This window comes from Apium graveolens, chromosome 7, assembly GCF_009905375.1.
Source record: "Apium graveolens cultivar Ventura chromosome 7, ASM990537v1, whole genome shotgun sequence".
Taxonomy (NCBI): domain Eukaryota; kingdom Viridiplantae; phylum Streptophyta; class Magnoliopsida; order Apiales; family Apiaceae; genus Apium; species Apium graveolens.
Window position 1 is genome coordinate 4,309,834 of NC_133653.1, and position 15,246 is coordinate 4,325,079.

At 35.8% G+C, this 15,246-nt stretch overlaps 3 protein-coding genes across 3 annotated transcripts; 2 read left to right on the plus strand and 1 right to left on the minus strand.

Moving 5' to 3' along the window:
* The first annotated feature begins 1,357 nt into the window (after nt 1-1,357).
* Nucleotides 1,358-3,522, plus strand: LOC141671320 (cytochrome P450 86A22-like). Its single transcript, XM_074477508.1, has one exon. It carries the CDS (start codon nt 1,597-1,599, stop codon nt 3,232-3,234), a length of 1,638 nt encoding a protein of 545 aa, XP_074333609.1. The 5' UTR covers nt 1,358-1,596; the 3' UTR covers nt 3,235-3,522.
* Nucleotides 3,523-7,141: 3,619 nt separating this feature from the next.
* Nucleotides 7,142-7,501, minus strand: LOC141673125 (secreted RxLR effector protein 161-like). The gene has a single exon (XM_074479859.1). It carries the CDS (start codon nt 7,499-7,501, stop codon nt 7,142-7,144), a length of 360 nt encoding a protein of 119 aa, XP_074335960.1.
* Nucleotides 7,502-13,138: 5,637 nt separating this feature from the next.
* On the plus strand, nt 13,139-14,113 carry LOC141673126 (secreted RxLR effector protein 161-like). Its single transcript, XM_074479860.1, has 2 exons — nt 13,139-13,202; nt 13,779-14,113. Exons 1-2 carry the CDS (start codon nt 13,139-13,141, stop codon nt 14,111-14,113), a joined length of 399 nt encoding a protein of 132 aa, XP_074335961.1.
* Nucleotides 14,114-15,246: the final 1,133 nt, after the last annotated feature.

A 15,246-nucleotide genomic window follows, 5' to 3' on the forward strand; every position in this document is an offset into this window, starting at 1 on the left:
CTGGGGTTTCTGTTTTCTTGTAAAACCAGCTAAGGAGTTGTACTAGTTGTGCACTTCAATCATCTTCTAACCATATACATATCTATAAATATACCTACATCCTAACATGTATGTGTGTTTTCTTTCTTTTTCCAACTAATCCCATTTACTTCTTCCCCCCCCCCCCTTCTTCAATGCTAGCTACAACTTTAGCACTCAACCCTTCTTTCCTGCCAAATTAGGTGGGAATCAATATCTTTTGTATTTCTTAGATAGTAGTACTATTATAATGTAGGTACAATTTGAAGTGAAAGTTAGTAAATACGTACATTGGACCTGTTAATACAACATACTGAGAGTTTTGTCCACTGGCTACGACTGTATGTATATAGTTTGACATGTAAGTAAGAGTAAGACCGTGAACGTACATTTACAATTTTGGTATTAATAATTCTGAAAGCGGGTTCGGGAATCTTGTACACTCGTAAGACCGTGTACATTTACGAGTAATCTTAGTATTAAAAATTCCGGAAGTGGTTAGTGAGTATGTAGATTGGACTTTGTTAATACCGGAGTCCGTTGACTACGACTATACGTATTACGTATATAATTTGAGAAGTAAAATAAGGGTAAGACCGTATACATGCATTTGTAATTTTGGTATTAATAATTCTGAAAGTGGGTTCGGGAATCTTGTACACTAGTAAGACCGTGTACATACACGTGTAATTTTAGTCATAAAAATTCTGGAAGTGGTTAGTGAATACGTAGATTGGACTTTGTTAATACGGGAGTTTTGTTCGTTGACTACGACTATACATATATAATTTGAGAAGTAAAATATGGGTAAGACCGTGTATGTACATGTGTAATTTTGGTATTAATAATTGTGAAAGTGGTTACGGGCTTGTACACTAGCGAGACCGTGTACATACACATGTAATTTTAGTATTAAAAATTCTGGAAGTGGTTAGTGAATACGTAGATTGGATACGTAGATTGGACTATGTTATTACGGGAGTTTTGTCCGTTGACTACAACTATACATATATAATTTGAAAAGTAAAATAAGGGTAAGACCGTGTGCGTACATGTGTAATTTTGGTATTAATAATTCTGGAAGTAGTTGCGGGAATCTTGTATACTGGTGCGACTACGAGCGAGGAAATTACGGGAAGGAGGTGTAAGAAAGCTAATGTTCATACATGCAATGTAGAATAATTCTAGTAATAATAATTATGGAAGTGGTTGTTTACAGTAATTAGTTAGATAGCAAGCTAGCTCTCTTTCAACAACCTGTGTTGGCATTAAATATAGTCTCTCTTAAAGCTCTTCATTAGGAAACACTGATCAGAAAAATATATACCAAGCTTCGTTGCTTGTTTTTCAACATATAGTCGGCCCACCCCCTTATTAATTAATAGCCTCCATTTCTACTACTCCCCTCTTTATATACTCACTCTTTCATCCTCTCTTTCACTCATTGCATCTCACATTGCTATACATTGTTCTGTTCTTGGAAAAACAGAACACTGGTAACATTGTTTTGTTGCAGGGCTGCTTTTTTTTGAATTTTTTTTGAGTTTTTTTTTGAGTTTTACGGGGATTGTTGGATCGATGGATGCATCAACGGTTATGATGGTGTTGGCGATGATCGCGGCCTATTTGATGTGGTTTAGGACAATGGTGAGGCCTTTGAAGGGTCCACGAGTCTGGCCATTAGTGGGGAGTCTGCCAGGTTTGATCGAGAATTCGAATAAGATGCATGATTGGATAGCTGAGAATTTACGCGCGTGTGGTGGCACGTACCAGACCTGCATAGCAGCAGTGCCATTTTTGGCGCAGAAGCAGGGGCTGGTGACTGTCACGTGTGATCCGAAGAATCTTGAGCATATATTGAAGCTGAGGTTCGATAATTACCCGAAGGGTCCGACTTGGCAAGGTGTTTTTCATGATTTGCTTGGAGAGGGGATCTTTAATTCTGACGGTGACACGTGGAAATTCCAGCGTAAGACTGCTGCCCTGGAATTTACCACCAGGACATTGCGCCAAGCTATGGCTCGGTGGGTTAGTCGCGCTATTAAGCTCAGGTTTTGTCCGATTCTTAAGACAGCTCAGCTCGAGGGTAAGCCTGTTGATCTCCAGGACCTCTTGCTTCGGCTTACTTTTGATAATATATGTGGTTTAGCATTTGGTAAGGATCCAGAAACTCTTTCTCCTGGCTTACCTGAGAATCATTTTGCATCGTCTTTTGATCGGGCCACGGAAGCCACGTTGCAGCGCTTTATATTGCCTGAGATGATCTGGAAGCTGAGAAGATGGTTCCGCCTTGGAATGGAAGTTAGTTTGAGCGAGAGCATAGGACACGTGGACAAGTACTTGACAAATGTCATCAATACACGTAAGCTCGAACTGATTAGTCAGCAAAATGGAGGTGGCGGAGTTCCACATGATGATCTGCTATCTCGTTTCATGAAGAAAAAGGAGTCCTATACTGACCAATTCCTTCAACACGTGGCGCTCAACTTCATCTTAGCTGGACGTGACACATCATCCGTGGCGCTGAGTTGGTTTTTCTGGCTGGTGACAAAAAATCCAAGGGTGGAAGAAAAGATTTTGATGGAAATATGTTCAGTTCTAATGGATTCACGTGGCAGAGATATATCTAAGTGGCTTGACGAGCCGCTGATTTTTGAAGAAGTTGACAGATTGATATACCTTAAGGCAGCATTGTCCGAGACTCTTAGGCTATATCCATCTGTCCCGGAGGACTCAAAGCATGTTATCGCAGATGACATATTGCCTGATGGCACCGTTGTTTTGGCAGGATCATCGATCACATACTCAATCTACTCGTCTGGTCGGATGAAGTTCATATGGGGCGAGGATTGTCTGGAATTTCGACCAGAAAGATGGTTAACTGATGATGGAACCAAATTTGAAACCAAAGATCAGTTTAAATTTGTCTCTTTTAATGCAGGTCCGAGGATATGTCTGGGTAAGGATTTGGCATATCTACAAATGAAGTCTATAGCTGCAGCACTTCTGTTGCGCCACCGTCTGACAGTGGCAGCTGGCCACCGAGTCGAGCAGAAGATGTCATTGACATTGTTCATGAAATATGGGCTCAAGGTTGATGTGCACCCTAGGGACTTAACTCCTGTAGTGGCGAAAATCGGAGAAAATTATGCATGCATGGGCAACACACATGATGAGGAGCTGGAATATGTCAAACTTGTTGCTGAGGTTGCTTAGGATGTCTGCTTGAAACTGTCCTGTTTTATAAATATTTACAAATTACAATACTTCTCTATATTATGTAATTGCATAAATGTGTATCATATGTACAGTGACTCTGGCTTTGTTGATGATCTTTCTTGTCAGACCAATGCATGAGTTCCATTTAATCATGGACAAGGAACAATGGCTGTCAGAAATAATCATCACTGGCTACTGTCATGTTTGAATATTTCTACAACATACAACTTCAATGTAATCTTTTACATGCTTATTTGTCATTTACAAAGATTGTTTTTCAGCCCACTGGGTAGATTTTTCTGTAAAAAGGAAGGGCCTACAAGAGTGATTTAGCAATTGAATTTTATGCCTTTTTCGATAATGTGAAAAAAGATATATGTAATGCTCTTTAATCGATGAAATTGTGTTTGTCTCTAATAGTTGAAACTTCCCCGTGTAACATAATAATTTTACGTAATTAGAAGATAATAAGGGTAAAACTGCATACATCGTATTTTTCACATACCTGCTAATTCCGGACTGCGAGAATTAGGCATGACTATTTCTACAAAGAGAAAATGCCTTCAGAGCAAGAGTGCCTGCGTGTAAGCGAAGTGTTATACTGTAAAACTGATCAACTTTTAGCAAATATTGTTACAGGTTTACAGCTACAAATTGCACTGATATACAGTTATTAGCATTATATTTCGAAACTGATATTACATTGAACTAGTAAAGCAAAGCTTCTATATTGATATCATTGTCATAATCTGGACACCTGTTCTAATCTTCTGGCATCCCCAGCACCATTAGAACAACAGACTCGTGTGTGTGCGCGCGCGCGTGTGTGATTAGAGAGATTACAGTCTGTATACATAACTGCATAATGAATGAAGTAACAAGAACCAAATTGTACACACTATTTATGGTCTCTTCACCAAACATTCGGCTACTTAATGTTTATCATTATGTCAGATTTGTAATCTACTACCCGATCAACACTTTGGACTACTTGTGCCCTTTGATCTCTGTAGTCACAATCCTGGTTTTCGGTTACATTACTATTCTCTCTGCGAAGTTTATAAATGTATATTCTAACAACGACGAAGAATTTGTCATCGCATAAGAGGTCGAGGTTCAAGTCTCCGTTGATTGGATTATTCAGCATTACTCTAAAGTACCACAGGCAGTTGTGAGACTAAGATTATAAGTATTGCTGTTGCCGACAGCTACAACAGCTTTTTGCTGAAAAGTTGTCAGACACGTGTTTGGTAAATTTTAAAAGCAGCTGGCTGAAAAATAGCTTTTGGTCTAAAAACTGCTCTTAACAAAAGCATGTCCCCTATACTTTTTGAAAAAACTATTTTCAGTTTTTGCATAAAGTAGCTATCATTTTCAATATCAACCTTCTCAAAAACATTATTTTTATATATTATATCTCAAAATATGTATAAATTAAAAAAAATACCACACGGTTATCTAATTTTCCTAACAACACCTTTTTCACCAGCATTTTTTCTCACAATAGAGCAGTTTTCAACAGCACTCTCAAAACGGAGTTTAAGAGCCTTGACTTTGAAAGCTAACCCCAGACTGAATCTGTTTGTGGTTATCTGTCTATTTTAAGGTCCAGGCATTCGTCTACAACTTCCAAAAGATGAAGAAAAAAAGACAAATGATATTTCAAACATGCATCTGTCAACTGTTACTGACTACTAGCAATTTTAATCTTTTCAATGGCCTCCATGCCTATACAATGCTACATTTACACCAATATGGAAGGCAATACATCAATGCAATATTAGGACTTGCCTTGCTTTTCGAGAGAAAAGAATGAAATCAACCTACAGGCCCCTGACATTCTCTGTAAAGCTCAATCTTCTGGACATTAATCTTCAACCCAACAGAGCATATATAGCTTATGTTACCCGGACTCGGGTATGGGTGTCGGACACAGGTTCGTATCCAAGTGTCGGACTCGGCAATATTCTGAAAAATTTACATGTTTTTTGCTAGTGTCCCAGTGTCTATACCCATGTCCATGTCGAGTGTCGAGTATCCGACACAGGTACTCGAAGCAAAATGAAGAGTCTGGCTAACTAAGTACATAGCTGCTTTATTTTGCAGAACAGAAATGTGTGTATCATCTGCAGACAAGAAATAAAATGAATTCAAGCTTCTCAATCTCCAAGACTCCGTTTCATAAGGTAATCACCACTAAAAATAATTTAAAAGAAATAAAAAAACTTATCAAAAGCCATCAACATGCTAGGATAAGGGGTATGGAGGATAGGATCTAGTAAGGGGTATGGAGGATACCTAAAACAAAATTTTACCATTTTTTATCATCAAAATTTTTAAAAATATATGAAAGTGCTTCCGAAAATTCAAAAATATAAAAGTGTATTCATAAAATATGGTCGGTTTTCCTCCGAAATATAATTCCTAGATCCGCCCCTGTTTCTACAGACCTCTCAGCACCACCCTGTTTCTCAAAAAATATCGTCGTAGTACCAAAATATCATGAAAGAGACTTGCAGCGATTAGTTTTTTTTCCGGGGAGCAAAAACAAGTAAAAATGTATAACTTATTGCAACTACATATCAAGTTCTCCCGGGTGTCTTATTTGACAAGACTCGTCACCCAAAATTAGCATCTGACTTAAAAGAGCAGATTTAGGAAGTGTTGGAATCTAACAATTATATAAACACATAATTCTCTAAAATAGAATCCATAACCATAGTAATCATATCTAATTATCGAAATTAAATCAAAGTCGGTAGCGTACCAGAATCCATGACACGATAATTGTGATGATATCATATATGTATAATGCTTTAATTATTGTCTTCCTCGATAAGTACTCTTTGGGGTTTCCGAATAGCTCTCCCAGATGAGCAGAAGATAAGACCTTATGTACTTATATATTGGGACTATAAACCTTTTTATATACCACCTAATTAAACTTATTGTTTATCCACTAATAGGTTCATACAACAAATTAAAATCTAACTCTGTTTCATATTTGATCAATTAATTTAACCCAATAAAATAAATAGCTAATATAATTGATATATATATATATGTGTGTAGCCCATAAATTAATTATTGTTATTAAATAATAATAACAATCTCCCACTTGGGTTTCATATGAATCATGAATCAATTATACAAATTTTTAGTGCACAACTTTATGCTATTTATCGTCCTTAGATTTTACCAAAATATTTCGGTCCGTCAACTATATATGCATGAGATTCTGGTGGCATTCAGTGACTAAACTTCCGTGGTCACCACACAAATATATTCAACGACATGAATTAGTGCATGGATAAATGACATGTAAATTACATACAATGTGATCTATATAATATTTATTCCAAATAGTCCTTAGTCAATCTCCAGTGAGATTGATTTTAACTTTATCAACTCGATTTTAACCACAATAAGAAAATTGAACAAAAGTAGGTGACATTTAATAAAATTCCATCAACTGTATTCTGTAGAACATAAACAACTCAATGTTTATTACATAAAACACCAAAAAAATACAAACTCCCACTAAACCAAAGTATCACATAAGGTAACACCCATATGAGCAGTATGCTCGTGAAAAACCTTAGGTGTTAGCGCCTTACTGAGCGAATCCGCAATCATGGATTTAGTCTCAATGTGTTCCTTTGAAATCTTCTTCCTTGCCCTTCAGGATCCCTAAGGTCCACTCTGAATCTTTTCCTTTAACAACTAGAAACTTAATATGTATATGTTTTGCATTTGTAGTGCTCCTATTGTTGTTTGAATATTCCACTGCTGATTTATTATCACAAAATATCTTTAATGGTCTTTCAACGCCATCAAGGATACGCAAATCAGTGACAAAGTTTCGCAGCCATAAAGCTTGATTGGATGCCACAAAACATGCTATCTATTCTGCAGCCATTGTGGATGAAGCTATGATCGTCTGTTTGGCAGACCTCCATGAAATCTCTCCACTAGCCTGTAGATAAACATAGCCCAAAGTAGATTTTCTTTCATCTTTGTATCCTCCAAAGTCAGAATCTGAATATTCGATGATTTCTAGATGATCTGATTTCCTGTATGTGAGTATATAATCTTTTGTTTTCTTCAAATACCGTAAGACTCGTTTCACTGCTTTTCGTTGCTCCATTTTCGGATTACTCAAATATCTTCCCAACATTCCAACAATGAATGATATGCCAGGACGAGTACATACTTGAGCATACATTAGGCTTCCCACTGTCAATGCATATGGTATCCTTTGCATTTCCCTTATCTCAGGTTCATTCTTGGGACACTGTTTGAGACTAAATTTGTCTCCCTTGGACACGGGTCCATTGGTGCACAATCTTTCATGCCATATATTTCCATGATCTTTTCGATATAGCTCTTTTGTGACAATCCATTAATACCTCGAGAGAGATCTCGATGTATCTGAATTCTTAATACAAAAGAGGCGTTACGAAGGTCCTTCATCTCAAATTGACTAGTGAGAAATTTCTTGGTATATCGTGAAAATAGCCTATATCATTAGTAGCAAGTAAGATGTCATCAACGTATAAAAGAAGAAAGATAAATTTGCTCTAACTGAACTTGTGATATACACAATGTTCCACCAAGTTCACTTCGAAACCATATGATGTAATAACATGATGAAATTTGTGATACCATTCACGAGAAGCCTGTCTGAGACCATAGATGTACTTCTTTAATTTTCAAACCATAGTTTGGATTTCCAATTACAAAGTTTTCTGGTTGCACCATATGAATTATCTCGCCAATGTTTCCCATTGAGAAACGCCGTCTTTACGTCCATCTGATGTAGCTCTAGATCATAATGAGCCACAAGTTCCATAAAAATTCTAAATGAGTCTTTCATGGAAACCGAAGAGAAAGTCTCATTGTAGTCGATACCTTTCTTTTGAGTGAATCCTTTAGTGACTAGACGAGCCTTATATCTTTCGATGTTACCACTCGAATCCCTTTTGGTTTTAAATACCCATTGTCTTTCATAGATTGTATCTCTTCATTCATGGAATCAATCCACTTTTGAGAGTTAGGGCTCTACATGGCGTATTGAATATTTACAGGATCATCTTCCTCAATGCCAATTCCATCTTCATATTCTTGTAGCAAAATAACATAATCATCTGGAATTGCACTCTTTCGCTCTCTAGTGGATCTCCTTAGTGGCACTTCTTGTAATTCACGAAGTTGTTGAGTTTGCTCAATTGGTTTCTCATGGAAAATTTCAGTGTTGTCTTGAACCAGAGGACCTTGAATAATAATAGGTACCATAATATGATCATTGCTCTCGAAAGAGTCATAAATAAGATCATGATTATCTTCTTCAAAGACAATACTTTTACCTATATCTTCTCTCCCAAAATCAACATCCTCAAAAAATCTTGCGTTATCAGTCTCAAAGAAGGATCTAGTAGCGGGATCATAAAACTTAAATCCGCGAGTATGTTCCGGATACCCAACAAAATAGCAAATGACCGTCCTAATGTCCAGTTTCTTTTCATTTGGCCTATATGGTCTTGCCTCAGCTGGACAACCCCAAACATGTAGATGCTTAATACTAAGTATTTTCTTAGTCCAAAGTTTGTAAGGGGTTTCAGCCACTATTTTAGTTGGAACCCATTTAAGAATATAAATTACAGTCTTTAGTGCATCTCCCCAAAGTGACTCAGGAAAGAAAGAATGACTTATCATACATCTCACCATATCTTTAAGAGTACGATTTCTCCTCTCAACAACACCATTCATATTTGGTTTTCCTAGCATAGTGTACTGAGGGACAATTTCACACTCCTTTAGGACGTTGGCAAAGGGTCATGGACGTTGCTCACCTGATCCATCATATCTACCGTAGAATTCACCACCATGATCAAATATGACATCTTTAATACTACTGTTTAGCTGAAGTTCAACTTCAGCTTTATATTCTTTAAATACATCCAGAGCTTGTGACTTCTCATGTATCAAGTATAGGTAACCATACATAGAGTAATCATCTATGAACGTGATAAAATACCATTGACCATTCTAAAAGGCCGTAGGGAATGGTCAACATATATCGGTATGAATCAGTTCCAAGATACTTGTAGCTCATTTAACACCTTATTTTCTTGAGTTTGTTTGTTTCCCCTTTATGCATTCAACACCGACTTGAAAGTCACCAATATTTAAGGGATCAAGAATTCTATCATTCACAAGCCTCTGAATTCTACTTAATCGCTTGTGCCACAACATTGCAGAATTCTCAGTTAACTTACGCTTTGTACCTCTTGCACTTGAGTGCAAAATTTCATTATTAAAAGCATATAAAGATTATCAATCAAAGAATCGGTGGAAACCACATTTGAATTTGAAGAGAAACACGCTTTATTATTTCCAAAAGAACAAGTGTAGCCATATTTGTCCAAACAGGAAATAAAAATAAAGTTTCCGTCTAAAAGACGGTGCAACAAATGTCTCAAATAAATCCAAATAAACACCAGTTTTAATAAAAATCTAAATGTTCCAACAACTTCAATTAAAACTTATTACCGTCGCCTACATAGATGAATCTTCGACATCAATTGGCGGTTGGCTCCACAGGCAACCCTGCATAGATACACTTATGTGAGTAGTAGCACCATAATCTACCCACCAAGTATCCTTAGGTACAGAAGCCAAATTAACTTCAAAATAAACAAAGACAGAATTCTTACCCTTCTTCACACGCCAAGCAGCATACTTGGAACACTCCTTCTTCATGTGTCCAACCTTCTTACAAAAGTAGCAGGTTGTTCCCTTATCCTGTTTCGCTTGCAACTGATGCTTGGGTTTTCCACTTGCAATATCCTTACCTCTCTTTCTTTTCTCATGAGAGCTTGATGCAAGTATCAATGATCAGAATATTCATCCACTCGGTCCAAACCTCATGAAAATCAGATAAAATATAAAAATACACTCGTATAAACTTCCATCTCTTGTAACTGCACCTAAAAAGCATTTATGTAACATAAAACCTACCTTTCTTTTAATATATAATTCCAACTCTTAAAAAACCTGAAGCAACCAGTCACAACTTTATTTTGTAGCCTAAATTTAATGTCTTGAACATATCTAGATTCAGAGAAGTGAGACAGCTAATGCAGGTTGTAATATTTATCATAAGCGATCCATTTGCAAGGCCATTCACAAGTCTCTCCTGTTGTGGCAACAAATGCTATAGGGAGCACATGCTATACAAAAATTACATTATCAAATTCACCTGCATATAAGCAAAACTAATTTTCAGAGTACAATAGCTAATTATCTTAGGATTTCTCTAGCTTCTCTCTTCTTAATCGCCACCGGAGAAACATAAACTGATAGATATTTATGAGAATTTGCCATGACTTATTGAATTAGTCTAAGCTGTATATGCCATGACTTATTGAATTAGTTCAAGGTGTATATGTTCCTAAATAATAGCAGATTAGTTATGTTTCCAAATTCTTTTTAGATAGAATTAGTTCGATAAGGTCGTTCCTGTTTTATGGGAGAGTCACATTAATTACGAAGGCAGTCTCAGATTAGTCTCATGTATGCATCTCCTTCTTCATTTTTAAATTAAAAAAAATTTTGCTATATGCTAATAGTGGTATCAGAGCGCACTTCCTACGGGTTATGACAATGAGATTGTTCTGAAAATATCTATTTCTGACAACACTTCATCTTTAATTTCAATATTTAATAGCGAACATTATCACATATGAGCTGTCAGATGAAATTTTATTTGAAGTCACAAGGTTTATGGAATGTAGTGCTTTTCTGAAGATGATCCACCCTCATTGAGAGAAAATCCAATGATTGCTTCAATTAGAATATATGAAGAGAAAAACTCAAGAAAGAAAAAGCGATTACTTGCTTTCATTCAGCACTTGCAGATCAATTTTTCACTAAAATCATGGACTTGGAAATACCTAAACATGTATGGAAAAAGCTACAAAGTGAGTACGAGGGCAATAACAGGGTTAAAGTAGTCAAACTTCTCACCTTAAAGAGAGATTTTGAACTAATGAAGATGAAAGATGTTTAATCTGTCAAATATTATTATGGCAGGTTAATGGATGTTGTAAATCAAGCGAGGCTACTGGGAGAGGTATTCACAAATCAAAAGGTAGTTGAAAAAAATCATGGTTTCTGTGCCTCAAAAGTTTGAAGCCTAGATTTCTGCAATTGAGGAGTCCCGTGACATGCAAAAACCTCATAATTGCGAAGATAACCGACAAGCTTCATGCACAAGAGCAACATGTTTTTTTATAAGAGGCGATGAAGCTACTGAAGGAGCATATCAGTCAAATTATAAAGGGAGATACAAAAGGTATTCTAGGAAGGGAAAAGTGTTGGTGTGTTCTCATTGCAGATTAACAAATCATGTAGATAAAGATTGTTGGTACAAAGACAAACCATCTTTCCGTTGTAATTTTTTCAACAACTTGGGTCATGGTGAGAAGTATTGCAGAGCTAAAAAACAAACTCAGCAACCAACACAGGAGAATGCAAACATAATTGCAGAAGAAAAGGATGATGATGAGAATTTATTCATGGCTTCACAAGCACTCAATCCCAATGAACACAATATGTGATTGTTTGACAGTGGATGTACTAGTCATATAACAAAATATATGTCAATATTCACCTTCATCAGCAAATCAGTTCATCCTAAAGTAAAGTTGGGAAATGGTGAAGTTGTGCAGGTGAAAGGAAAAGGAACAATTATTGTTAACACAAAATGAGGTACAAAGGTTATTACTAATGTTCTTTACATTCCAAATTTAGATCAAAATCTTCTTAGTGTTGCTCATATGGTGATAAATTGGTATGAGGTATCCTTTAAAGATAATTTTTATTTTAACTAGGGTGTAACTGGAATAGAAGTAGAAAAATTAAAGGTGAATGGTAATAGCTTTTATCTTAAGTTTGATGTAGTTGAAGGTCATGTTTTAGTGCTAAAATTGATGAGAGTATTGTTTAACACAAAATATATGGTCAATTTAACTACAAGTCCTTAAAATTTATGCAAAAAACTAATATAGTTGAAGATATATCCGAAATTATAGAAAATGATGAAATATGTGAAAGTTATGAGCTAGGAAAGTATCATCGAAAATCTTTTACTCAGAATATATCAAAGAGAGCTACTGGGAAGTTAGATTAATTCACTCGGACATTTGCGGACCTATGAGCACGACATCACTGAGCAATACTATTTATTGATGATTTCAGCCGAATGACATGGGTTTATTTTTTAAAATCCAAATCACAAGTGTTTCATGTGTTTAAAATCTTCAAAAATATGGTTGAAACTCAAAGCAGGGAGAAGGTTAAAGTGCTCATAACTGATAATGGTGGTGAGTATATATCAAGAGAGTTCAAGGTTTTTTATGAAGGAGCTGGAATTGTAAATCAGCTCACAGTCCCGTATTCACCGCAACACAATGGAGTTTCCGAAAGAAAAAATAAAACAATAATGGAGATGGCAAAGTGCATGTTATTTGAAAAGAAGTTGCCAAAAATTTTATGGGCTAAAGTAGTCAATACCTCTATTTATTTACTTAATCGATTACCAACAAAATCAGTTGAGGGAAAAACATCGATAAAGGCATGATTTGCTGACAAACCTTCTGCTAAACACCTCAGAATATTGGGATCTTTATGCTACTTTCATGTGCCATCTTTCAGAAGAGGGAAGCTTGATGAGAAGGCTGAAAAAGGGAAATTTATCGGTTATTCAACGGAAGCCAAAGGATACAAAATTTATAGCTTGAGTGAAATTATTATCTGATGGTATGAGAGATGTAACCTTGTACATGCTAAGCATACATCTTACAAAGAAGCTGCAGAAAAATCAGAATGGGTTGAGGCGATGAAAGTTGACATTGATATTATTGAGAAGGATAAAACATGGAAGTTAGTAGAGCTATCAAAAGGTAAGAAGACAAAAGGTGTAAAATGGGGTTTTTGAACAAAGTAGGTGTACAAACTCCTTAAAGCATTGTATGGATTGAAGTGAACACCGGAGATATGGTATAACCGAATTGACTCACATCTAATCGAGCTTGAATATTGGAGGAGCGAAAATGAAGCTACGTTGTATTTGAAGAAAAATAATGATGGTTTGCAGCTGGTGGTATCTCTTTATGTCAATGATATGTTGGTGACTGAAAGAAATTTAGAAATGTTAACTACTTTCAAAAGGGAAATGCATGATATTTTTTGAGATATCCGGTCTTGGTACTATGAAATATTTTCTTGGAATGGAAATAAAGCAATGCAACTCAGGTATTTTCATTTCTCAACGAAAATATGCTATTGATATTCTCAAAAAAATTAATTTAGAATCATGCAAAGAAGAAGCAACTCATTTGACTCGAAACAAGAAGATCTCAAAGCATGATGGTGAGAAGCTTGAGGATCCCTATGCATATAGAAGCTTGGTATGCATCCTGTTATATACTTAATAGCAATAAGACCCGATCTGATATTTCCAACTAATTTACTTTCAGGGTTCATAAGTTCGCAAAGTAACGTTCATTTGGAAATTGCAAAGAGGGTGTTGAGGTACATAAATGGTACAATTAATCTTGGCACATGGTACTTAAATTCAGGACGAGTTAAGTTGGATGGCTACCACGTTGACATGAAAGAAGTTAAGCTAGATTGCTACGCTGATAGTGACTGGGCTGGAAGTATTGATGACATGAATAGTACTTCAGGTTATGTATTTACAATTGCATTTGGTGTTATTTTCTGGAACGCGAAAGAACAAGAGGTGGTAACACAATCTACCGTAGATATTGAATATATATCTCGAGCAGCTGCTACAAATGAAGTAATATGATTGAAGAAATTGCTTGCTGATTTAGGCCAAGAACAAAGCTCTCCGACTGATCTTTATGATGACAATAAGTCGGCTATTGCAGTTACTCAGATGCATGTACAACATGGCAGGACCAAATACATTGATGTAAAGTATCATTTTATCAGGGAAGCCGAAAAAACGCTCTTATAAAGATACATCATTGCTCAATAATGGTGACACAAGTTAATTAACTTACATTTTTTCTAGTTTCTGCCTCCTTAATTACCACCGGAGAAACATAAATTTCATGTCAGCGATAATGGTAACACAAACACATTTGTAATAAATGCATATTCATTAAAAGAGAGCATCTTGAATAGTTGCAGATCAATTGCTTCAAGAGGGTGAAATAAATAATTATGTTACATAATCCAGTGAACAAGTTAGGAACCATATTACATCCATAATTGACACTTATATGATTATAGGCTGCATATTGTTATCCAGGTATTTTAAGAAACAAAGATGGAAAGAATATGAGGTCTTGTATTAAACAACAAATAGTTGAAGATATAATATTACAGTCATGCATAAATGAAATAGATGAAACATCTGTATAATAAAAAAATGGTTTTACAATGAATGTAGTCTATCTATCGAATTCTAAAAATATGAACATAAGAATATTAAAATCCCCTTACTGAGCTCACCCATACTTCAACGAATTGCTGATTATTCCTTGTCACAAACTATTGTCGGAGGAATTTCGTAACAACATGAAATCAGAGGGTTGTTGGAATAATGAGCGATTTGTGTATGAATGTGGGCTATTTTTAGAAATTAGGGTTTATTAAAAATAGAGGGGATATACTTGGAAGGATACTCGATTTGTCTCGTGTATCGGATCCCTTTGACAAGATGCATGTGTACCAATTTATATTGGAACAAGGCTACACAATTCTGTGAAATTTGGGTTTATCCCTGAAAGACTTTAGAGACAAACTTTTTTAATGTGCTAATTATCGATTTTATCTGATTTAATCTTTGCATTGTGATATCTTCGCGATTTGAAGGATATCTTTGAGAGATATTTTTCGTTATTGATTTATTGAGATTGATTCTTTCCTTATTTCTACGAGATGATAACTTGAGCTTTAAGCAATTAATTATTA